General features: G+C 42.7%; 1 protein-coding gene across 2 annotated transcripts in view; it reads right to left on the bottom strand.

Annotated features, from left to right (window-relative positions):
• Fam214a (family with sequence similarity 214 member A) overlaps positions 1 to 17,927 on the bottom strand; it is a 79,341-nt gene extending 61,414 nt beyond the window's left edge. For both annotated transcript variants that reach the window (XR_004769641.1, XM_027411155.2), the window contains exons 1-2: positions 17,789 to 17,927; positions 17,251 to 17,367 (exon numbers count right to left, since the gene is read on the bottom strand). Coding sequence is in view for 1 of the 2 variants with exons in the window: in XM_027411155.2 (XP_027266956.1) it covers positions 17,251 to 17,266 (16 nt within the window). In the remaining variant the exon portion in view is untranslated. The remainder of the gene's footprint in view (positions 1 to 17,250; positions 17,368 to 17,788) is intronic.
• Between the last annotated feature and the right edge of the window lie 5,814 nt (positions 17,928 to 23,741).

Genomic DNA, 23,741 nt, shown 5'->3' with positions numbered 1-23,741 from the left:
AGTTTCTTTACCTTTGGATACATGAGGTCCATGCCATAGAAGGAATCCAGAGGCCCCCCTGCAACACCTCCCCACATGTACACACACATACACACAGAGACACATACAGACACACTGACACAGAGACAGACAGACAGACAGACAGACAGACAGACAGACACACACACACACACACACACACACACACACTCGCATGCTGATTTTGACTGCCAAAGGTTTCTATTCTTATTTTTTTACATTTTTTTAACAGTATCATATTTAACACCTTAATAATTAAATTGCAAGAAAGATAACAAAATACCCTAGCATAGGTGTGGACTTTGGGAGCCCATTCCACATAGAGGAATACTCCCTGAGCTAAGACACATGGGGGTAGGCCTAGGTCCTATCCCAAAGGATACAACAATAGACTCTGATGACACCCTATGGAAGGCCTCACCATCCAGGGGGAGCAGAAAGGATATGATAGGTAGGGTTTTAGATGGGGGAGGGGTGGTAGGGGAGGACGGGAGGGAGAAGGGAACTGGGATTGTCATGTAAAACAATCTTGTTTCCAATTCAAATCAGAAAATCTGAGAAAAAAAAGAAAGATAACAAAATAGTTAAAATTCAGTATTGTTAACAGTTATAGACATAGGTCTTTTGGAAAATTAAAAACAATATTATGCTGTTGGGAAAGCCTAGGGATAAATCAAGATGTTAGTCACATTCATATGCTCTCCCATATACATGCTGAGTAAGATGCTTGTATTTGCTGAGATGGTTTGGGTAGCAAAAGAGCAACTGAAATATTTTGTTATTAAAAACCAAAAGCATTTTTGATATAAAAAATAATAAGACCCAAAGGGACCTAACTGGCACCCTCATCTGTGCAGAGGTCTAGGTTATGATGACCTAGATGTGATGCAGGAGCAGAGTCATGCAAAGTCCCTCCAGAGCCTTGTTTACAAGACCTGAGATCTCAGAGAGAAGAAAATGTTCTAGCCGGTTCTTTTGGCACCATTCATACTACATTGTTTAAAATGAGCTAGAACAGGAGTTATTTTAATCTAAGCTACTGGGCAAACACTTTGTCTCATATAATCTGCACACACATTAGTCACATATAATAAGCGTCAAGATCAGGTATTAAAAATCCATTTTTAGTACCCTATAACACATGGTTAATTTCAGCATTATTACATAAACGTGTGTTGAGGTGTACATGGATTCCCCTTTACTTCCCTAAAGATGCACTCTGGGATTTGCTAATGCCCTGTTATTGCAAAGCATGCGACTTTCAAGTCAACTGGAACCAAAGAAGACTTTTTATTCTGATAAATCGCTGTTTTCCTAAAAGCTTTTCCATGGAGTGAAGAGCCCATAATTACCTATTCTTCTGTTCCTGAAACAGTACTTTGAAGATTAAGAGGCTGACTAGAGAAACCAAAGCAGTTGGTGAGGGACAACTCTCAGTCCTCTGCCTGTCACTCATGCATATACCTGCATTAACAGGGGCTGATGTCAGTGCCAGATTCTGCATGTTAAATTCTTAAGGTAGAGAGCTACACAGACCTAGTCAGCCTAGTGTGGCAGTACACACTTGTAATCCGAGCACCAGAAGTCCTGAGATAGGAAGACAGGGCAGGCAGTATAAGGTCACCCTGGGTTACACAAAAAGGCTCTCTCTCAAAAAAACAAGGATGGGGACACAGCTTAATAGTAGAGGACTCTGCTAGCATGCACAAGGCCCTGGGCTCCACCACCCGCCCTGCACTGTGCTGCACTAAACCATTTAGTTAACTAATTAAAAAAAAAAGAGAGAGAGATCAGGTTCTAGAATTAAAGTGTTGAAAAACAACTAAGAAACCAAAACTGTCATTTAAAAAAGAACAAAATATTGATTTTTTTTCCCTTTATTTATGTGTGTAGTGTAGATGCCCTCAGGCCAGATGAGGGTGCCAGATGCCCAGGAGCTATGAGCCTCCTACACAGATCTGGGGAATAAAAATCAGGTCCTCTACAACAACAGCTAGTGCTATTAGCCACTAAGACATATCTCTAGCTCCATTTTTTTTTTTTTAATGAATAAGGAAAAAGAAGACATTAGCCACCACTGCATACAGAAAGACTGACAAACGGCTTTGGCAACAGGGAAAATGTTGTCTCAGGGCAGAAATGTCAACTATTTATCTCTGAAATCATTTGAATACACTTTATAAAGGTGTGCAAGTATTTTTATTTTTTAAGGTACCACATGAACATTCAAGCATAGCAACATATATGACTGTAATCCTAGGATTTAGGAGGTAGAGCTAGGATGATCAGGAGTTTAAGGCCATCCTTGGCTATGCATGGAGTTCAAGGCCAAGCTAGGCAATGTGAGAGATCCTTCCAAAACACACCGAGGCAAACCAAATCAAACCCCTTACTGCATCCTGCCTACCCTGTCTAAAGGATGCGAAAGTACTCATCTTCAAGGTGCTGCTGTTGACTAAGCAAGAGATGGGTACATGAGTAGTTTATAAATACTCTAGATAAAGCCAATTCTGTGGCAGAACGGAGAGACACAGCTAAAGGCTTGGATGTGCCCTCTTCCCTTGGAGAATATAACACAAGTGAAGAGAGAGGTTAAAGCAGCAAAAAAGCATAGTCAGTACCTGGTCTCCCTTCAGCCTAAAAGGGGGCCAGGCTCTTTCCTAAATTCAGCACCTTGCCCTGGAACATCCTGCCCCACTCCTTCCACAGCTCACTCCCTCTTGTCCTCTGTTCTCTTTCTCAGAGGTCTTGAGCACTTTCTCTCTAATCTCAGTCTGGATTTTGGCCTTTATAGGTTTCTTTCAGAGTACCTGGAATATGTGATCAACCTATGAACTAAAGAGATGGCTACCATTCACAGCAATGAACAATAGCATGGCACTGCTACTGCAAATTGTTTGGAATCAGGCTGTACACTGAACACTTTCCACAGCTCACCTCCACTGACTGCTCCAACAGCCCTGGGAACAGGTCCTGCAACAAATGCTGGGCAGGGAGGAAATCTGAGACCAGCTTTTATAGCTAGGTCTGGGGGAATCTGTCAAGAGCGTCAGGCTAGTGATGTGGTGTCAGAAGGGTTTGGTATGGACAAGTTCATCAAAAGCAAGACATTCTTCCCCCCTCCCTCTCTCCCTTTTCTTTCTGTCCTGGAACTCCTTATATAGACCAGACTGGTCTTGAACTCACAAAGATCTGTCTGCTTCTGCCTCCTGAGTGCTGGGATTAAAGCCATAAGCCACTGCCACCACCCAGCCAAGGTCTAGTTTTTAAAAGAGCTTTACATTCTCCAAAAGCCTTGCTCACTTGGGTTTCTAGCAGTTGAATGGCTCTGAGAGTAATTTCAGAGTGATAGAAGCACTTTCAGGGCCTGAGATGCTCATAATGAAATTCAATCTGTGCCACTGTGTATGTCACCTGAGGCTTTCCCTCTGATCTGAGCCATTCAGTGTGCGGGGTGGACACCTGAGCTCTACAACAAGAGCTATCAGAAAGGAACCAGTCAGGATTAGATGATGACAGGCTAGAGCACAGTACACCTCCAGGACCAGTGTTCATTCTGCATAGTCATTACTAAGATGAGAACACACTTCCTCAACAGTCTGGCTAGATCCTTCCCAATTGCCAAGTAGACATGTCCAGAGAAATATTTAGAAAGGAGTTATGAATGGACAATGAACATAGAGGGAAGGCCTGAAATCATCTCATCTAAGCATCAGATAAAGAGTTAAAGAAGTTAGTGTCTCTGCACAGCCAGAGTGAAGGGACCAGCTTCCCATTTTGGTAGCCATACAGCCGAACACGACCTTGCCTTGGTCACTAGGAGGTCAGATGCCTGCCTCGTGGCAAGGAACCAATCAGAAGTTAGCTGGTGGTGCTATGCTTTACGGCTCTGGGTGTGCTTTTCAGACAAGTGCACAGCAATGATGTGCAGAGCATAGCAACCACCCTGAGAGGGCCTATGGGCCATAACAACCAGTTGACCAATCAACACAGGGCAAACCCTCCAAGCCTGGAGGCACACCAATCCTGAGCCTGTGCATACCCCTAGACACTCCCCTTATGCTGTTCTATAAGATCTCTATGCAGACGCTTCGAGCTATCTTTCTAGCCATCTGCCATGGTGGATGGATGAAAGGCCCGAGCTAACATGGGGTTAGCTCGTTAAACAACTATAATAAAGCTTCGTGCAGTTTGCATCAAGCTTTTGACTCCTCCTGGTGATTAAGGTGACTGAGGTCCTGGGCTGAGATCCTGGAGGCCTGAGTTTCCGGGGGTCTTACAAGAGAACTAAGACACAGAACCTCAGAGTTCCTGCTTCATGCTTTTCCTACACTAAACAAGCCTCCTTTACTGGCCACTAGCTTTCCTTCCTTAAAGTTTTGTTGTGAGACCATTTTTGTGGTTGGGGAAGGAAAAAGATGGATGCCCATCCCCTCAACACAGCCAGCAAAGCTTATCCATGTTGCAGGGACCACCTGTGAGCCTCAGGGCTCACAGGAAGCTGCAGGATAAGGCATCTAATTCCACAGAATTAAGCTTCTGCAAACAATTGTCTAGAATGGGAAAAGGAATCCATATCCTTCCTACCTTACCATGTGTATTTCTCCCTTGCATGTTGGAACCTGTAGCTAAATGATAGTGCAGCTTACTGCTCTGACACGTGTATCATAAACTAGCATCACATGACTGTTAGTACTGTGCACCACACTAGTAGCTCAAGAACTTTCAGAATAGAGAATACTACCCCCCCCCCGTGTTCATAAACAAAGAACAAAGGCAAAGGGTAGAACAAATGAAGAAGACAAAGAATTTAGTTGAAAGCAGAGATTAGTGCAGAATGATTTTCATAAGTGCAAGTCACAATGAAATTCTGAGATTTAAAATATGATTTCAAGACTGTCAGTAATATCTCTAGGCTTGCTTAGGCTAAATTAAAGAAACAAAATCCAATGATTCTTCTAAAAAGTTCTCTGTAGTCATCCCAAAATACTTCCTAGTTAGTGCCCACCATCAAATAGATTAAGCCCAGAGTCCTTAGCTTGACATTCAAAAATCCAATCTCTTCTATTCCTAAATTAGCCCTCAGTCCAAGATTCTTCCTTCTACCTTGTCTTAATTAGGGTTTCTATTGCTGTGAAGAGACACCATGACCATAGCTACTCTTATAAAAGAAAGCAAGTAGTTGGGGCTTGCTTACAGTTTCAGAGGTTCAGTCCATTTTCATCATGGTGGCAGGCAAACAGACATGCTGATGGAGAGGTAACGACATCTGGAGTTCTACATCTGGATTGGTAGGCAGCAGGAAGTAAAGAAAGGCACTGGGTCTAGGTTGAGCATTGGAAACCTCAAACTCCACCTCTAGTGACACACTTCCTCCAACAAGGTCACACTTACTTCAACAAAGCCATACCTCCTAATCCTTTCAAATAGCACCACTCCCTGGGCCTATTGGGACCATTGTCATTCAAACCACCACATCCTTCCACACTGTAGCTCTCTCCTTAGAATGCCCTTTGAGTCTTTTCAACCCATAATTGTAAAAAAAAAAAAAGTCCATCTATGTCTATGTCCATGCAAATATGTGTCTTTTAAGGTTCAACAGGGTGGGGCAGTGGTGGCACACACCTTTAATCACAGCACTGGGGAGGCAGAGGAAGGCAGATCTCTGTGAGTTCGAGGCTAGCCTGGTCTACAGAGCAAGTTCTGGGACAGGCTCCAAAGCTACACAAAGAAACCCTGACTCAAGAAACCAAAAAGAAAAAAAGAATAAGAAAGGAAGGAAGGAAGGAAGGAAGGAAGGAAGGAAGGAAGGAAGGAAGGAAGGAAGAAAAGGCTCAACATAGCTGCTGTGTCTTCATAAAGACCATCCCTACCTTTAAATCCATCTCTCTGGCTTCAATCAAAGCACTCTGACAGAGACACAGCTCTGATACTCACTCAGCTATCAGCTCATATTAGATGACTATAAGCTGCTGCAGGATAAACAATTACAAGTCAGAGTTGTAGATACTGCTCTATATAACCATAACTTTTCTTAGTAAGACCTCAAAAAACTGAACATTAACTTTAAACCAATCCCACAAAAAAATCCAAATTCATCCCACAGCAATTTGAATCACACAATCAGGGAAGGCAGAGAGAGAGAGAGAGAGAGAGAGAGAGAGAGAGAGAGAGAGAGAGAGAGAGAGAGAGAGAGAGAGTATGTGTGTGTGTGTGTGTGTGTGTGTGTGTGTTCCCACTCTCAGGTCACAGCTGTATCAGATCACTTACTGTGCTGGCCTTGACACTTCTGGCCCTTTTCCCACTAGACTCCCATTGCCTTGACTTAATCATCTGTGTCTGGGGAACACACAGGTGACATATAAGCATAACTGCTTAGATACTGAATAGCTCTTGTGCCACCTGTGGTGGTGAAGCTTGTAATGCCAACACTCTGGAGAAGAAAGCAGTATCACAAGCTTTGAGTTCAAGGTCTGCAAAGGCTACATAGTAAGTTTAAGGCCAGATTAGGTTACATGCTAAGACTCTGCTTTAAAAAAAAAAAAAAAAAAAGCAAACAATAGGAAGTGCCGTCAGAGATGAAAAAAAAAAAAAAGCAAAAAGAAAGAATAAATAGCTCCCTATTTATTTTTGGTACATAGATAGTTCTTTATCATATAACTTCATTCATTCCACAAGTAACCTTATAGGAATAAACATCCCCCTTTAGAAGAAGAGAAAAAAAAAAAACCAACATCAGAGTATTAGGTTTTACATTACAAATTACAAAATGACGCATAGAAATTCCTATTAATGACCAGTACTCTACCCCACTCCCTCCAAAGGTTTTAACTGACACTGGCTATTAATTCACAACACCATGAAGCAAGTCTGTACTCTGAGCTTAGGGAAGAAGAGCCTGGTCCAAGTCCTGTGGAATCTTAGGCAATGCGGTCAATTACTAAAATGCAGTTCTGACCAGCAGCTCATCATTCTGTATTTTCCACCAAGGTCGTAGTACCCACCAAGGTCGTAGTACCCACCACTGTCCCATCTCTCTGCCCTAGTGTTACCCTAAACTGATCATCACCACCCAGAAACAGCTGGATGTACCACCAAGTTAACCCGCTTCCCCTCTCCTGTGGTGTCTGCCCTAAACACTGCATAATTCAATGCCGGTTTCTCCTTCTAGTTTGCATAGTGCACATCATGTTGATGGGGACATAAGGTCTGTTGACCTCTTGTGCCTGTTAAACGTAGTTTTTAGAACAGAATTCTGAAATACTCAGTTCTTCAGAACAGCTGAGGGAAAAACCAAAACCAAAACTAGCCCTAAATCCCTTCCTGGATCATATGTGGGCTGGGTCTTGAAACCCATGAGCCAAGTGAGCTAACCCACACCCCTAGCTGTGTGAGGCATATGGCTCCTGCCATTGCCAAATTCTCAGTTCACTTTCCAAGAGGCTTCAGGCTGACAGTGTCAGAGCAAGAATGTTACTCAGACAATGGAACCGTCTGAAAGATCATTTTGGCCTGGCAAATATTGGCATTAGAATATGTAAATATTGTATTTATTTATTCTATGTGAGCCATGTTGAATGCCTGGAAGTTAAAGACAGCTGAATCATCATGGGGGTGCTGAGAATTGAACCCAGGTCTTCTGCAAGAGCAGCAACTGCTCTTTACCACTGAGTCATCTCTCTAAGCAGCCCCTGAAGTTAGAATTTCAATCCAGACTTGATCATCAAGTTTCAGATCCTTAACTCTTGTTACATTATATCACACTACTAAGGGGATCCAACTGATCTGACTAAATAATGACCACAGTTTAATACTCCTGGAAAACCATCTAACCAAGCTGGGCTCATGCTGCAGGCCCGAGTTACTCTGAGGGCCGAGGTAAAGGGCAAATCCTATCTAGGCTCTGAAGATAGTTCAAGGCCATTCCAGATAGCTACATAAGACACTGTCTCAAACTTTAAAAATAAAAGCATAATTAAATATGCATTTACTAATACAAATGACTCTATACTTGGTGTAACAAGTCAGGAAATGAGGACTAATACTTTTTTTTTTTTTCAATGTGTAAATTGCTATTAGGAGAGAAGCCCTAACAGCTAAGCACCTGACTGTCCTTGGGAACACTTCAGCTTCTGCTCACAAAAGATCCTACCCTCAGGGTAAAGCAGGAGTGTTATTATAGCATTCCACAGTTTACAAAGTCCTTTGTCACATCATTTCACCTGAGCTCAGAAACAATCCTGAGCCAAGCACATTTTCTAGATGAGGAAACAGGTTTGGGACTCAACCCAAGTCACAAAAACCAGTGACAGCACAGCCCCTAATCTCAACTCTGAATCCTTCAAGGCTTTTCCCTGCTATTCCATCCTGCTGCCCCAACCTTCTTGTGCTTATAAAGAGGAAGTTCACCTATTTACTCCCTCCCTCCTGACAACAGGAATGAAAAGAGCAGGGGGAAAGTGATCAGTGCTTCCTCCAAATATCTGTTTCTGGATCACTTGCTAATCAGATAACCTGGAGACCACTGACACCTGACACCAAACAGCCTTTGCCTACTTCTTATTTTATAATGTTCTGTCTCAGTTCAACTCGACTTTTTAGCATGCAAACACTTTTTTTTCAATAGGAAAGTGCTGGGCTGGTGATGGATGCAGCTCAATTGGTGGTACAAGACTTGCCTAACTAGTATGCAAGAAGCCCTGGGTCTGATCCCTAGCACTGCATAAAACTGTGCACAGTGGCCATATCCTCTAATCCCAGACCTAGAGGGGGACATGATACTCTTTCCCCCAATCTTGGAATGGTCAAATTTTAAAATAGGTCTGAAAAAAAAATCAGGCATAAAGTTGTGATAATAGTCATAACTCAAACAAATCCCCAAATGGAAGAATTTCCGTTGGTATCAATGATAACTACCTTCTCTTGCTCCCATTTCTTCCACATTGGTGTGTTCTAGCCATCCATTCATTCATTAGTTCATTTGACAGGTGTATATTAAGTATAGGCTATGTACCTACAATATATCTGCCATCTACAAAACTCATGAGCCAGGGAGTATAGTTATGGCCTCATGTATTTACAGACAGAAAACAAGGAAAAATATAACTAATTACAAAGTTTGGTAAATGTTATCAAAGGAACACAGAATGCTGACACAGAACAAGTGACATCTAGTTTAATAGACATAACAACAGTAACAGTTAATGTGAGTTGAAAACATTAGGATAGTCATGGGGCGGGGGAGAACCCTCTCTGAAAAAAATGACATTCCAGCCTAGAGGAGAAAAACAAGGAGCACTATGGGATGCTGGAACGAAGGGCTTTGTGATAAACGGGAAAGTATATCTAAGACCCTGGGTGACATCAAAGTCCAAAAAGGTGGCCAGTGGTACTGGGTATACACAAAGGGAGGACATGAACAAGGCTTGTTTTATTTTATCTGATGAGTACCTTCTGCATGAAAGGGAACTGGGAGGAAGCTCACCTCAGCCTTAGATCAGGCTCTGGGTCTAAAGTGTTTGTTATGAACTGCAGTCTTTACCCAGTCAGACCAACGGGAACTACAGACATAATCATGCAACTACTCTGATTTTGTTGTTGGTTCTTGTCCCTGTCGATATAAAAATCTCATTCTGAAGTTGAGACTGGCCTGGAACTCATTTTGTAGCCCAGGCTGGCCTTGAACTTGTGACAATTCTCCAGCCTCAACCTCCTGAGTGTTGGGAGATGTGTGAACTGCCATACTGGGGTCTATTCTGTACCCCCACCCCACAAGCAAGAATAGAATTACCTGTAAGAAAGAAGGTGCCCTTTCCAGGTATAGTACTTCCCCTTTCATCACACACACATCTATCGCCAGGAATAAGTAACTCTCAGTTTAGTGTTCTTTGAAAAGTCCTCAGCTCCAAAAAGAAGGAAGGAAGACACTGCCATGATCGGATGTAAAGATGAGAGGGACCAAAGAATAAATAAAGCCAGGTGTAGTACAAACCTGTGATCCTGACACTCCAGAAGCCGAGGCGGACGCTGTCTCAAGAAACAAACAACAACAAAAGCAACAAGAATATAAAGGGTGTTTGATTAAACAACTAAATGTCTCCTGTACTTGTTTACAGAAGATGCTCAATGAAATTTTAAATCATTCACTGTACACATAGTACACATTAGCTCCTCAAGTCTACCTTCAGATTATCCCTTTTTTTCCCCCCTCATTGACAGAGAAATGACAGTGTTTAGTACATTAAATTACTTCCTTTTCACTGGATGACAAGCAGAAACATAGGGTACTTCTCTGTCCACCCCTTTGCTATCCCAGACTCAGAAGTCGCATCAAGCCAGCAATTATTTGACAGAGCCTGATGTGTCAAGGCTCATCAGGGTAAGTGTGTGACAGACTGACAGGGTGGCTGGCTCTTAACTCAGATCACCTCACTATGAAGCTGGAGCTGAATTAGCCCCTTTGTTTTGCCCTCCCAGCTTTCTTAAATGACTGGCTTCTTCCTTAGAAAATGTCCAAAAGCAACAACAGCAGCTCACATTTGCATGCTCCCTAAGTGGCAGCTGCTGTTGGAGCACATTATGTATGTTAACTTATTTAATTTTCAGGGTAACTCTAAGCCAAGGTACTATTCTTAAAAATCCCATTGTAAAGGCACTGGAGCCAAGAGGACAGGCAGCGTTCAGAGTCTCGAAGCTCAGAGATAACCGTTGCTAGTTTCCACAGCTTCTACATTTATTTGTTTGCTTGTGGTGTGTATGAGAGGGTGTGTGTCTGTTTTCTCCCTTCACCATGTGGTCTTAAGGATGAAACTCGGGCTGTCTGGCTGGCTTGACCAACTCCCTTGAGCTTATTTCCCCGACAACTAAGTTATATCTTAAAATACTTTAATGTAAATTATTGTTACCGGTGAGGCTGAGAGCACGTACTTGAACTCACTTTGAACTTGGGCTCACCTTTTTCACTATCTGGATACCTTGTGTAAGAAACTAAAATTCTGACCATGCTGTGGTTGCCCACGCCTTTAGACCCAGCACTTGAGAGGCAGAGGCAGGCGGATCTCTGTGAGTTTGAGGTCAGCCTGTTCTACAGAGTAAGTTCCAGGACAGCCAGGGCTACACAGAGAAACCCTGTCTCAAAAAAAAAAAAAAAAAGAAACTAAAACTCTCTGTTGCTTAGTTTCCCTTATCTATATAACAAAGGTGCTAATAGCTACATCTGTGAAAGAACATGGAACACAGTCTCTGCATGGAAGGCCCAAGTATCAGCTGTTATCAACACCACTACTACCATCCTCTGGGAATTAAGCCAAAGACTGCAGTTAACATAGCCAGCATTTCTTTTCTTCCAGCATCTGTCATTTCTGTTGTTTGATTTACACAGGCCAACAATGAATCATTCGCACCACAAAAGGAATGCACCTGATCCCTGTGCCACACTGTCTAGACCTAATCACTTCTTCCATTCCAGGTATCTTTAGAACATCTTTTGAAGATAACAGGACTGTTTGTGTCTACATAAGCAGGTTCAAAGGCATGGTAATCCAAAGGCTAATGGTGAAATTTGTAAAATAATAACAAAAGGGGGAGAGAGAGACAGAGCAAATTCCTCCCATTTTAACTCAATAACTATCTAATTGCTTGACATTTTTGTTTGTAGCTCAAATTTTGCACTTATTCAGGCATCAGACATGTTCTGCAAAATGTTTATGACTTGAAACACAGTCTATTTAAGTGATTTATTGATAATTAAAGTATGTCTTCTTACTCTTCAATAAGTTTCTGTGAAATAGCACTTAAAATAGACAAAATAAAGATACTTTATGTTTATAACATGTGGGAATTGCTTTAATTACTCCTACACAAAGATCACAAAGACTTCGAGTGAGACACCGGACACACCGTATTTGTGTAACTGGGGCCAGGTCCCAAGTTGTACATCCCTGAGTCCAAGGCAGAGCAGCCCACCCTCTGTAGCTACCAGCTGGACCCAACAGGTAACACCACTTAAAAGCCCATAATCCAGGAAAACTTATTCTAACCACAGCACTCCTCAGACAGATATTAAGGTAGTTGTAACATCAGGTGACGGTATAAAGAAATAAACTACACATTTATGTAATGTGTCTCTTTGTAGGTTGGATGTTTTTCCAGACAGCTAAATATTTAAATGTTACTGGCTGGTGGTAGTGGCAGTGTGCACCTTTAATCTCAGCACTTGTGAGGCAGAGACAGGCACATCTCTGAGTTTGAGGCCAGTCTGGACTACAGAGCAAGTTCCAGAACAGCCAGGGTTAGAGAGAGAAACCTGTCTTGAAAAAAAATAAAAAACAAAACGAAAACAAAAGGCTATTCACTAGACCTGAACTTTCCCAGGTTGGGTGCTGTGAATGTAAAAGAAAGGCCAGCACGAGGTCCCTACACACTTCCTTTCTCAGCTCTGTTGAGTACGGTTTGCAACAGACCAACATATCAATACATAAAAGTCATGTACTTAGCTCCTGCCATGCGTCAATGACTCTCAGTGTTCAGTTGTGAGAAGACAGAAGCGAATGTGATGAAGAATACACGGTAATAAGAAGGAGATTCTGACTCCAGAATGCACACTAACAATTAACATCAAGGACATTATGTTGCCATTGTTACCCAAGTAATGTTATAAACTGTTTGGAACTTTAAAAATCTTTTTGCCAACTAGTAAAATACTCTTGACTATATGGAATGTAGCCATTTACTACACAGTAACATGTTAACTGAGTTCATAAACAAAACCTCCAGCCTCCACTTACTCACCAGGCAGAGTTGACTATGTATACCCACTATATAAAGGAACTGATACACACGCATACACTCAACACCAGCAGAAAATGTGCAAATCTTAGAAGAATCTGGCCTTTTGCTACTAAATCCATTTGTTCCATTCTCTCTATTATAATAAACCAAGTAACCATGCATTCAAAAAACTGTTACTGTGAAAAGCAAACTGAATGCTTTGGAATGTCAGTCACTCAATCTATCCATCTGCCCATCCGTCCACCCACCCACCCATCCATCCATCCTCCATCCATCAATATATCTGTCATCCATCTGACATCTGTCTGTCTATCCATCTATCCCTCCCTCTATCATTCATTCAGTCATCCACGAATCCATCTTTCCACAGAGCAAGCCAGCATATGCACACAGGGGATTGAACACTGGGCCTTGTAAGTGTATTAACTGTACCACTGAGTTATACCTCAAATCCCCAAAGTATACTTTTGATGAACATATACTGCCCGTTCCCTAAAACAAACTTATGAATTATGTACATACAAAGTAACTATAAATTGCTTTTAAAAATGAAAAATTATTTAAAATGTGAGATTTCAGCCTTGGTCTGCTCTACAGAGTCTTCCTCCACTTTATAGAACTCAAAGGTAGCGATCTTACCCGTGTTCCAGTTTGGTTTACACAGGCAATATTACACCCAACTCTAAATAAAAACCTATTTCACCCTCCAAAGCCTCACAGAGATAGGGTATAGCTCAAGTGTACTGAGTATACAGGCCCTGGGTTTAATTCCTAGTACCAAAAAGAAAAAAAATGAAGGCTGAGGACATGGCATAGTAGTTAAGAGCACAGACTGCTCTTGCAGAGGTTCAATTCCTAGCACTCATATGGTAGCTCAACACTGTGTATAGCTGGGCGGTGGTGGCGCATGACTTTAATCTCAGCACTCAGAAGGCAGAGGCAGGTGGATCTCTGTGAGTTCAAGGCCAGCCTGATCTACAAAGTAAGTTCCAGGACAGCCACGACTACACACAGAGAAACCCTGTCTCAAAACAACAAACAACCAACAAACAAACAAAAACTGTGTGTAACTCCAGTTCCAGGGAATCTGAAATCCTTTTCTAGCCTCTGTAGATAGCAGGTACACACATGATCCACAGACATACATGTAAGCAAACACCCATACACATAAATGTTTTTTGAGAGATAAAGAAAAAAACAGAAGATATGAAATGAAAAAAAAGCATTATGATTTTCCTATGATTCCCATTTAACTGTTTTTATCACCCAGCCAAATATCACACCCAATCACAGGATAAGGAGCTCACAGCAAGTCCCAGGGAAGTGTGGGCTACACAGTGAGATCTTGTCTCAAAAATGAGGGTGGACACAGCTGAACCCTCCTAGGCAAACAGTTTCCAGTCTCTACATAAAACACACACTCCACTAGTTCTTGGATGAGTATCTGAGAGTCTCTTATTCACTCTCATTTTCCAGAAACCTGGTGTCAAGTAGGATCATCTAGTTCTCCAGGACGCAGACTAAAAGCAGGAAAGTAAAGGAACAAGAGTAAACACATTAGCAACAGAGATGGCTAATGCAGGGGGCCATAAAACCAGATATAACAAACAGGTATGAAATAGTGGAGTAGTTGAAGTGAGAGTCACCAAGAAAAATCACAAATTTACCAAGCAGCTCTAGAGCCTGATGTGGCACACAGCTGCCATTTTCAGCAGCCCCCCTTTGTCACTGAATTATATTGGTTGTATGCACCCCTTTTCCCTTAAAAAGGGTGTGTGTGTGTGTGTGTGTGTGTGTGTGTGTGTGTGTGTGTGTGTGTGTGTGTGTGTGTGTGTGTGTGGGGAGGAGCAGAAGAGGATACCAGAGCTCCTGGAATTGGAATGACTGGTGATTGTGAGCCACCATGTGGGTGCTGGATCCTGAATTCAGTTTCTTTGGAAGAGCAGCAAGTGTTTTTTGTTGGTTTGTTTTTGTTTAGGGGTTGGTTGTTTTTTTTTTTTTGTTTTTGAGACAGGGTTTCTCTATATTGCTTTGGAGGATGTCCTGGAACTCATTCTGTAGACCAGGCTGGCCTCCAACTCAAGAGATCTGCCTACCTCTGCCTCCCAAATGCTGGGAATAAAGACATGCCACCACCTCTCAGTGCCAGTTTCATGTTTTTATGGAATAAAATCACAACATTGTATTTGGGGTTACTTCAGTTTTTACCTGAGAATGATAAAGGGAGCAACATCCTTCAAGGGAAAGAAACTCACTCTCACTTCTCTGGGAATCTTGATAAATGGATTTATTTTCCTTATTAACTTGTATCAATACATAACTAAACCTTTTACTGTTTACAGTTTTGCCTATAAAACAAGTTTTAAGAAGTTTCTGTTGTAAATGCTATTTTTCACCTGCTGTGGCTTTAAAGTAACTTTTTAAAAACAAGAATCCAAGACAAACAGTGACTTTGATTTTATTTGCTTGTTTATTCTGAGATGCAGCTTCTGACCTTGGTGCCAGTTTTTCCACAGTCACTGATGTAATCTAAAAATCTAAACTTAGCATGGTACACAGGCAACTCTCTAAGTAGCAATGCACTTGATGATATGTCTACAGATGTAACTATAAAGTTATTTTAATTAACAGTAAAACACTCAAAAATAATTTAAAGCATAAAATTAAACAGTTCTCTCCCACTTCTTCCATATATATATATATATATATATATATATATATATATATATATATATATGGTTTTTTGACAGGGTTTCTCTGTGGCTTTGGAGCCTGTCCTAGAACTAGCTCTTGTAGACCACGCTGGTCTCCAACTCACAGAGATCCGCCTGCCTCTGCCTCCCAAGTACTCAGATTAAAGGCATGTGCCCCCACCGCCTAGCCTTCTTGGTATATTTTAATACATATTATGACCAAAAGACATATTTTAACTAGACAATTTGTATTTATAATAATTTGGAAAATAATCATTTTAACACACAGGTTATTGAAAATCCACTTCAGAGGATAAATCAATTTTTCCAATCCTGAACCCTCATACTTGAATGGGTGCTGTTCTAGTCCTTCCTTCAAAACACGATGACACCTACTGCATAATTTCTTACACTCAAATTCACAACTAAGAAGCCCTCATTCCTAACCACTGTTACTATATCAGACTCAAGCTGTCCTTATCCTTAATCAGAAGGCTGATAATCAACTTCTTTTGAAGCATCTGAAAAGCAAAATAAGGCTGGTTCGGTGTTGTGGGACGATAATCTCAGCACATAAAAGACTGAGGCAGGAGGGGCCATAGAAGGTGGGTCAGCCTGGGGTACATAGTGACATGCTTTTTCTTTTTAAATATTAACTTTTGGGGTCTGTGTGTACACTGTCTGAAAATGTACATGAATTGAGGTCAGAGGACAACTTTCAGTTGTTGGTTCTCTCCTTCTACCTTGTAGGTTCCAGGATTTGAGCTCAGGTCATCAGGCTTTCTTCCAGGCCAGCCTGGTCTACAGAGCAAGTTCCAGGACAGGTAGGGCTACACAGAGAAACCCTGTCTCAAAAAACCAAATAAGAACGGTAATAAGCCAGGCATTGGTGGTGCACGCCTTTAATCCCAGCACTCGGGAGGCAGAGGCGGCTAGATCTCTGTGAGTTCGAGGTGAGCCTGGTCTCCAGAGCGAGTGCCAGGATAGGCTCCAAAGCTACACAGAGAAACCCTGTCTCGAAAAACCAAAAAAAAAAAGAACAATAATAATAATATACAAATTTAGACTGGAAAATTGGGCCCTAACTGTCCATTTGAGAGACTGAAGCTGGGGTACTCTAAAAACAATTGGAATTCACTTGGAGCACAAAAATGAACCAATGAGGGGATCACAGTGGTGCATGCCTGTAATGCCAACACTGTGGAGGCTATGGTAGAAAGATCATTAGTGACCTGTGAGTTCTGGGCCAGTCTGGGTTACATGGTGAGATCTGTGCCAACCTAGACAACTTGACAAAACCCTAGCTAAAATCAAACAACAAAAACCCACACACACACACAAAAAAAAAAAAAAAACAGCTAATGAAACAGTAATGATTACAAAATAATACTCTTTATCAAGTTCAAACTCAAGTTTCAAAAGTTGGGAAACTTTTCTGAAGTTCGACTGACTAAAAAATTGAGTAACCGAAACAAAAAAAGGATACTAAGCCTGTGGCCACTTATAAATGCTACTCTGGACACCTTCATTTTGCCACACACCAAACACTCTCTAAGAACAGGTCCTCCCATCCGACTTTAATCACCTACTCCATAAGCCCATCTCTTCCTCAGCAGCTGGTATCTTCACAGAAACTGTTCCTCCCATCTGACACAGGAATAGTTGATCCTGGGGGAAATTAGGTTAACGCCTCTAAAAGGAGACAGAGAAACAAAACACACCTCAGGCCCTACTTAAATAAATCATTTACCTCGGTCTGGCTTCATTTTTGCATCCAATTTCCACCCAAAGTGCTGTAAAACACAGGTGTGGGTTCTTCCAACCGGCACACCGCTGACTCAACGGCTTCTGCTTCGTTTTCCAAACGCTAAGAGAGCAAAGTAAAAAGAAAACAAACAATCGAGTCTTGTTTTAACCCTCAGATCTTGCAAGAAAACTACTAAGTTAGGCCTCTTCCTGGTGCAGACTGCAGTGACAGAACCCTGGGCAGGTCTGAAGGAAAAAAAAAAAAAAAAAAAAAGCTCAAGCCTGTGCACCGCCACCCCCGGCGTCCTCGGGCCTAGCACCCCTGTTCCCCGCCCCTGCGCTCTCCAGGCCAAGGTGTCCTCCTCTGACACAGCGTCTCGGAAGCACAAGCAGGATCTATTTATGCCCTGGAGGTACAGGCACGAAGGAGGAAGAGTCAGGCCACAGAAGCTAAGGCAGCCCTCGGTCAAGTATCCTCTGGGCACCGAGGCACCTCCGCAGGGACCGGGGCGCAGCAGCCCCCGCAGCCCCCGGGGTCTCACCTGCGGGGCTCCCCTCTGGCTAGCCTCGCCGAGGCCTCGGGAGCCGGCTTCCCGCCGGAGCCCGTCAGCAGCAGAGCCCGGGCATGTCCTCAGGCGCGCCGACCCACGCGTGGTGCTGCCCACCCAGGAGCGGCTCCCATGGCCCGCCCGCTCGCCGCCCTCCGGGACCCCTCGCTCCTCCTCCCGGCACTGCTCTCCGCGGCCGCCCGGCCGCTCACATCACACTCCGTGCTCCGGGCCACGCCTCCCCGAGCGCAGCGCGCAGCGACCCCGCGGCCGCCGAGACGCCCAGACGCCGAGACGCCGCGCCCCGCGCATCCACCGGCCCCGCTGCCTGCCTGCCTGCCTGCCTGCCTGCCTGCCTGCCTGCCTAGCTCGCTCTCCACTCTTTCTCTTACTGTTTGCCCTGTCAAAACACTACCCGGGTCACGTGTCCCAACAACAGCCAACCCACTCTCGTCACTTCCTCCGCCGAGGAGGCGCGAGCCGGTTGTTATGGCAACACCACCGCGCGCCCTGGAGCTTGAGTTTGGGGACCGGTCTTCCCGGGCGAGGGTCTCAGAGTACGCGGGACCCGCAGGGGTCACCTGCGCTGCGCGCCTAAGCAGCCGTGGAACTGCGCCCTGAGTGCACTAGGGTCACCTGGGAGTTGTCACCCCAGGGCTTACCCCAGACGGGAAGATAATTATAGTTTCTCCTCCTCCACAGGGATGCTGGCCTGGCGCAGAAGAGCTGGAATCCAGCCCTAAGTGCATGCAATTCCCCCGTGGAACCGGTGTTTGATGTGGCAAAGACAGGAAGATGGGGGTCATACATACCAGGGAAAGGAGCTTAAGGACCAAGGAAGGCCCCTTCCCACTGCACCCTAGATTTTTCCATATCTGCTAGGACTTAAGAACCCAAGCTTCAGAAGCACTGGGTGAGCTAAAAATAGCTTGTAACTTCTAAAGCAATGACTCACTGCCAAGCGGACACTTCTGACACCATGTTATTGTTGGGGAGCTGTAATTTTTTTGTTGTGCTATAACAATGTGACACGATGACATTGCGTGTTCTGATGTTGTGTCATCACTTAAACACAAACAGATGTCAAGAATCTGCTGTAGCTAAAAAAAGCAACAAGGGCTGCAGCTATTAGCCACTCAGATTATAGGCAAACCCAAATGAAGAAGTACAAAATTGCAAGGCTCTAGTTTCATTGGAAAAAAACCACACTTTTTTAAGAAACATTTTGTTTTGCATATGAGAATCACAACAGGAAAGACTAAAGCGATCTGTGGTTGACGCTGTCTCACCTCTCTCTTTATAGCTTTCCGTTTTCCAAATTTTTAGAAGTATGATTTTTAACCCATTGTTTCTGTAAAGCACAGAGTTGGCAATTTTATTGTTTCTATTATTGAAGATTTAATTTGATTTTTCATATGTGATGAGGATTTTTGATACTGCTCAGTGGTAGGGTGCTTGCCTAGCATGAACAAAGCCCTGGTTCAAATCTCTAGTACTGAAGGAGAAATAAAACAACAATACATATGTGTATGAATATTTGATTGTGTTTTTGTCTGTGTATGACATGCATACAGATGCCAGAAGAGGGTGTCGGATCTTCTGGAACTAAAGTTACAGAAAGGTTGTGATCTGGGGACTGAACACAGGTCCTCTACAAGTGTTTTTAGCTGCTGAGCCATCTCTCCAGCCATCATCATCATTTTGCTTCAGATCAAATACGTGGAATTTCTGTTGTGAATAAGTAATATTTTCAAGATGATTAGACACCTACATTAGAATAACATGCACAACTGAAGTTATTAGCTTTAGCTCCAAAGCTGTTTTGAGCAGGACAGATCATGGAGAGATGAATACTCTAGTCACTGAGATGTTCCAGCAATGAGAAGTGAGACCTTAGACAATGGAAAGAGTTCTTTGATATAGTGGTAGCTACAAATGTTAACTCCTGGTAGACTTCCCATGGAAATTATTTAATAATATCTTGTGTTCTTAAAAAGGGAACAGAAGTTTGGCTTGTTCTGCAATCACTTCTCAGTTAACCTTGGTAATGGAAGACAGAAAAGTTATAGCTGATCCAAAATAATTAAGCACAACAGCTGGGGTCAAATAACAGCTATTGCAGAAGGCTTATGGGTGAACAAGCAGAAAGAGACATGATTCAGCATCACCACCCATGCTTAGTTTCTAAGAAATATCAGAAAAATGGGCTGATGAAATGGCTTAGGTGGAAAAAAAAGCTTGCTGCCAAGCCTGGTGACCTGAGTTGTATCACCCCAGACCTAGGAACTACATGGTGGAAGAAGAGACTGACCCCTACAAGTTGTTCCTTGACCTCCATTTATGCACACACAATAATAAATATAATTATATCCAAGAATAGAAAATTTTTGAGAGAACACCTGTAATCCTACTGCTCAGGGGTTGAGACAGGAGGGTTGCTATAAATTTGAGACTAGCCTAAACTAGCCTGGACCATACAATGGGTTCCAGGTCAACCAAGGGCACACAGAGAGAGTCTACCTTTTGCTTTTGTGTTTTGAGACAGAATCTCTCTGCATAGCCCTGGCTGTTCTGGAACCCACTTTGTAAATCAGGCTGGCCTTAAACTCACAGAGATCTGCCAGTCTCAACCTCCAGAGTGCTGGGATTAAAGGCGGGTGCCATTATGCCCAACTGAGATTTTATTTAAAAAAAAAAAAAAGCAAAACAAATCTGGGTGGTGGTGGTGGTGGTGCAAGCCTTTTATCCCAGCACTCGGGAGGCAGAGGCAGGTTGATCTCTGTGAGTTCAAGGCCAGTCTGGTCTACAGAGTGAATGCCAGGACAGCCTCCAAAGATCAAACCAAACCAAAACAGAACACATTTGAAAGGGCTGGAGCTATGTTCCGTGGGAGAGGGGCTTACCTGACATGAGATCCCATCACTGCAAGGAAGATATATGAAGACAAAAGAGACTTAGGCTGGAACTTGGCCATGTGATGAAGATGTCAGAAGTCCAGAAGTTGGTCCCTAAAAGAATGATGGTCTTTAAAATCACAAAAGTTGTTATAAACCAATTGAAAATGTGAAAATCTTTAGATAGCAAATGTAATTCTATGTACTGGGAAGATGGTTAAGTGTCCTGGTTTTTCTTTCTGATGACCCAGCTCATAGCTGTCTATAACTTCAGTTCCAGGAGATCCAATACTCTTCTGGGCCTCCTCAGGCACTGGGCACACATATGGTATACAGACATACATGCAGGCAAAATCCCATATTCATGAAATAAAATTAATTTTAAAAGCATTCCTATTATTTATAGTTAAAGGACAACCATGAAAGAATACTTAAGAATCATCAAATGCAGGCCAGGAATTGTGATACCTGTCTTTGATCCCAGCACTCAGAAGGCAGAGGCAGACAGATCTCAGTGAGTTCGAGGCCAGCCTGGTCTACAAAGTGAGTTACAGGACAGTTAGGACTGTTACACAGAGAAACCCTGTCTCCCTGTCTCGGAGGGAAAAAAAAAAAGAATCGTCAAATGCAAATACACTGGGCTTATTTGCTTTTTTGTTTGTTTAGAGGCAGAGTCTGGCTATGTAACCCAGGCTGGTCTTGAACCCAAGATCCCCTTTCTCAACCTCCCAAGTGATGTTATTACAGGTTTGTGCCACCATGCCCAGAAATATATGCATCTAAATATGGAATTTTGTAGCCTTTTCCATCACAAAGTATATGAAAATAAAAATGCAAAGTTAATTAGAATGTATGTCTAAATCTAGTTTTGCATGGTAACTAACAGTAGACAGACCAAACTGTGTGGGTTTCCTCTCTGAAGTGTAAGCTGTCGTTTCTAAATTGTTTCTGGTCGTTCAGTAATTCCACTGAGTTTGTTTCCTTCTAAGAGTCATAGCCAAGACACAAGCTTCTATAAACAATCCTATGTCTTTCCTTCCATTGGTTGGCTGCTCTGTCCTTTTGTGACACTGTCTACTCTCTGTGACCACAGGTATAAGGGAGTAAAAACTGGTTCTAGTTTCTAACTGCAGAAGTAGCTGTAGTACCTAGACATGCAAACACCTCTAAATTTAAAGCCATGGTAATATTTAATTATTCTGCAGGTTTGCTGAGCGATGGGAGGTCTCTATGCCATGGCATGAGTCTTCCTAAACCTGGATTATGTAATTTAACTTGCTTTTCAGTTTTATCCATTTTTCCTACAAGTTTCATTATTTTTTCTTTTGGCTGAATAAAGTCCCAGCATGTATCCCAGCATGTGTGTATCTCACATTTTCACTACCAACTCATCAGTTGATACATGTCTAGGCTTATCTGGTGTCTTGCTATTAGGAAAAGAATGGCACTAGCCATGATAGAGCAAAGACTCCTTTGGTGAGCCAAGCATATTCTTTTAAAGGTTTATTTTTAGTTTTAATGATGTGTCTCTCTACCTGGAGGGAAGCTGGTGTGCATGTGAGTACAGGTGTCCAAGGAAGCCAGAGAGGGTTTTAGATCCCCTAGAGCTGGAGTTACATACAATAGGGATCTGCCCCATGTGAATACTAGGAATTTAACTCAGGGCCTATGCAGGAGCAGTACACACATTTAGCCACTAAACCGTCTCTCTAGCCTCCTAAACAACTACTTTTAATAAGTGAAATAGGAATTATATTTTAAAAATGCTGTGAAGGGGGCACCTTGGGGGCCACATGGGGAGAGCTGGAGGGGGAAGCAGGAGTGGCTATGATTATATTCCATTGTGTGCACTTATAAAATATAAAGAATAAAAAATAAGTGAAGCATAAGAGAAATATCAGGTTGGCTAGTGAGTTATGGGGAGAAGGAAAAACAGGAATAGGAGAATTTTGTTTTAGGCACATTGTGTTTGAAAAAAACCATAAACATCTAAACAGACATTCAGAAACAGAGAAATTTTCTGCCCTGGGACCCACGGCCAGGATCTCACTCTGCTCACACCGTGGCGGTGACTCCCCTGGGAGAAGACCAGGCCTGTGGGGTATCCAGAAAAAGGGTAGTCAGTTACCTCAGCTGCAACAGAGATGTCAAATAAGGTAAGGACTGAAAAACATCCTTGGATTTGGCTGTCACATCACAGGTAGAGGAAGGAACAATTTTGCAACTGCTTTTACAAAGAGAGAGCAAGTCAGGGGAACTGGGTCTACATTTAGTAAATATTCCTTGTCTAGAAAATCTACTGTGTATAGTCCTGAGAAGAACTGATGTGTTTTTCCCAAGCACATATATTGGGAATTCAACATCTCTTGTACTAAATACCAGGAATTCTACTCTCCATTGTCTGGTGAAATGGTCTAGCAATACAAACAAACAAACAAAAGCCAAAACAACAACAAAAATAAAACTAACATGCTGGGGCTGGAGAGATGTCACAGAAGTTAGGAACGATTGCTGGCTGCTTTTGGAGAGGACTGGAATTTGGTTCCCAACACTCACCTCAAGCACCTCACAGCAGCCTGTTAGTCCAGCTCCAGGTGTTCAGATGACCTCTTCTGGCCTCCATAGGCATCTGCATACACACACACACACACACACACACACACACACACACACACACACACACACACACACCACAAAATTAAAAATAAATCTTTGGAAAAAATCTAACAACCAGTAATTTTGCAGAAAGTGTTTTTCTAAGAGTAATACTTTGGAGATGTTTCCTAACGTATTGGATTGCTACATATTGAAAACTACAGGATTTCTGCAGCTCTCACTCAAAAATGTCTGTGGGTAGGATTTTTATGCATTGTGCTAAATGTACTTTCCTCCCAGTAAATTCTGACTCATGTCTAGCTCTTCATCAGAACACATCAGGATGATTCCAGGAAACAAGGCTGGGCATCCATGTCCTATTCATCCAATGAACATTTTACAGCAGATATTTTGTGAAGATGTGGGTATGTAATGAAGTCAGCATGGTTGTTTGGGTT

The sequence above is a fragment of the Cricetulus griseus genome, chromosome 4 (genome assembly GCF_003668045.3).
Source record: "Cricetulus griseus strain 17A/GY chromosome 4, alternate assembly CriGri-PICRH-1.0, whole genome shotgun sequence".
In the NCBI taxonomy this organism is placed as follows: domain Eukaryota; kingdom Metazoa; phylum Chordata; class Mammalia; order Rodentia; family Cricetidae; genus Cricetulus; species Cricetulus griseus.
Note: the sequence above shows the minus strand (reverse complement) of the source record. Positions and strands in the feature narration are given on the sequence as shown.